The following is a 2,135-nucleotide window of genomic DNA, read 5'->3' as shown; positions in this document are numbered from 1 at the left end:
GCTGGGGACCCCCTGCCCCGGGAGGTCCCCGAGGCGCCTGGACCTCAMCCCGTTCCCGTCCCTGCTCCGATGGGGCGGCGTCAGGGGGTTCCCCTCCCCCAGAAGCTCGGCCCCATTGCCCAGCCCTCCCCCCTTCCCATTTTAACACTGGACAGTAATTTTGGCCCCAACGGGCTGGAAAACACTGGATTTTGCGTTGACTGGTTTAACTTAATCCTTGTGGATTAGCACAATAAACGTACGGGAGTAACGAGCTGCTGGAGAAGGCCCTTGCTTGGGGAAGAGGGAAAGGGGGCACAGGTGGGGAGGGAGGCTCTGGGAGTCTCTCCCATCCTTGCAGACCCTTCCCACCTGGGAAGGGACTCGTGCCCCTTCAAGGGAAGATGTTACTCGTGGAGCTGTTTTGCCCTGGGGCTTTGAGAAACAAGCAGAGAGGCAGAGCAGCCCCTCCCGGGCCCAGCCCTGCCACGACGCAGGAGAACGGCTGGAAGCTGGAAAGGAAGCCAGGGATGGAAGGGGGGATGGGCCAGTGACAGGTGCCCAGAGATTTAAAACCTTTTAGTTTAACTTGAGCTCTCCCCACGGGGGACCCTTCTGGCCTTTGGCTGCTCGATCTGCAATTACAGGCGGGTCCATCTGCCGGGATCACCCGCCGGGATCGCCCATGGCAGCACTCAGGGCCAGACAGAGCCAGAGGCTCCTCACAGCCCCCGAGTGATGGAAGAGGTGACAGAGCTGCCACCCTGCTCTGCTGCCAACCTGCCCCTCCGACAGCCCCTCTGTGAGCCCTGCAGCCCCTCCGTGGGAGGGGATCCCAGGGCAGTGCCTGGATGCTTTCATTCCCGACTCTTCTCCCTCGGTGCTGCCCAGGGACACGGGAGGAGAAGCAGGCATGGAGTCCAAACCCAGGAGACGGGGCTTTATTTTGGTAGATGTCTATGGAAAGGCAAGGCCTCGGCTCCAGCCACGTGCTGGATGCTACTGGCCAGACTGGGAGCTCTGGAGGCCGCAGCATGGAGGCGAAGGCAGCAGAAATCCCCTCTCCAGCACGGAGAGGCTGGCCCAGGCTGGCACGGGACGGAGGTGCCCAACACAAAGTGGCTGATAAGGCACTTGAAATGACTACAAGCCATGAGGCAGCCTGGTGCCCCCCTCCCTCCTCCCCTTCCTCCCCCGGGGCTTTGGAGATTAACCTATGGACAACGGGGTGTCGGGAGCGCTGGGGCGGCCCCGGGGAGCTGTGGGCGCGTCACCGGGTCCCTCACTGGTGGAATTTCTTGCCGGGGTTGTTGGCGTGGTCCAGCAGCAGCTGGCACGGCGTGAACTGGCTGCCGTAGACGGCCTCGTACTTGCGCAGCTTGTCCACCAGCTGCCGGGCTCCATAGGAGTCGGCGAACCTGAAGGGACCTGCGGGCACAGGGACGCGGCGCTGGCACGGGAGGGACAGGCACCAAGGGGGTGACAGACCCCCAAGTCTCTTGGCAGGGTAAGCCAGGGCCCTGCTCGCTGCCCACTGGCACTGGGCAGAGGCTGACTGACCCCACAAGCTGGGACGTGGATAATCACAGAATCGTGGGATGGTTCTGGAAAGGGACCTTAAAGCTCCTCTCATTCCAACCCCTTGCCATGGGCAGGGACACCTTCCACTAGACCTGTCCAACCTGGCCTTGGACACTTCCAGGGATCCAGGGGCAGCCACAGCTTCTCTGGGCAACTGGGCCAGGATCTCCTCACCCTCACAGCCAACAATTCCTTCCCAATATCCCATCTAACCCTGCCCTCTGAAAGTCTGAACCCACTTCCCCTTGTCCTGCCACTCCCTGCTCTTGTAGGAAGTCCCTTGGGGCTGCTCCCACAGCCTGAGCTTGGCTCAAGGAGGGAAAGCACCAGGCCTGTGGCAGAAGCACCACCTCGTGCCCAAGAGCCCGTGGTGGCCTCCAGCTGTGACCCAACCCCCAGCTCGTGCCTCATCCACGGCCCAGGCCACAGCCATGGCCACCCAGCCAGGTCACAGCTGGGGCCCAGGGAACTTGGTCCGTGGCCCTGGCTGGGCCCAGCAAGTCCCTTGGCTGGAAAAGCACGGCTGAGGTTACCAGCTCTGCTGTATCAGTGAGGGCAGCAGGTAAAGGTGGGTC

The 2,135-nt window shown here is 62.5% G+C and overlaps 1 protein-coding gene across 1 annotated transcript in view; it reads right to left on the bottom strand.

The window, feature by feature from the left end:
• Nucleotides 1-893: 893 nt before the first annotated feature.
• HADHA (hydroxyacyl-CoA dehydrogenase trifunctional multienzyme complex subunit alpha) overlaps nucleotides 894-2,135 on the bottom strand; it is a 22,271-nt gene continuing 21,029 nt past the window's right edge. The window contains exons 18-19 of the mRNA XM_029965971.1: nucleotides 1,800-1,864; nucleotides 894-1,657 (exon numbers count right to left, since the gene is read on the bottom strand). Of these exons, the coding sequence (XP_029821831.1) occupies nucleotides 1,262-1,657; nucleotides 1,800-1,864 (461 nt within the window). The 3' untranslated portion in view covers nucleotides 894-1,261. The remainder of the gene's footprint in view (nucleotides 1,658-1,799; nucleotides 1,865-2,135) is intronic.

The sequence above is a fragment of the Manacus vitellinus genome, unplaced genomic scaffold (assembly GCF_001715985.3).
Source record: "Manacus vitellinus isolate BGI_N305 unplaced genomic scaffold, ASM171598v3 scaffold_128_pilon, whole genome shotgun sequence".
Lineage (NCBI taxonomy): Eukaryota > Metazoa > Chordata > Aves > Passeriformes > Pipridae > Manacus > Manacus vitellinus.
The sequence above is the reverse complement of the archived record's forward strand: the minus strand, read 5'-3'. Positions and strand labels throughout refer to the sequence as shown.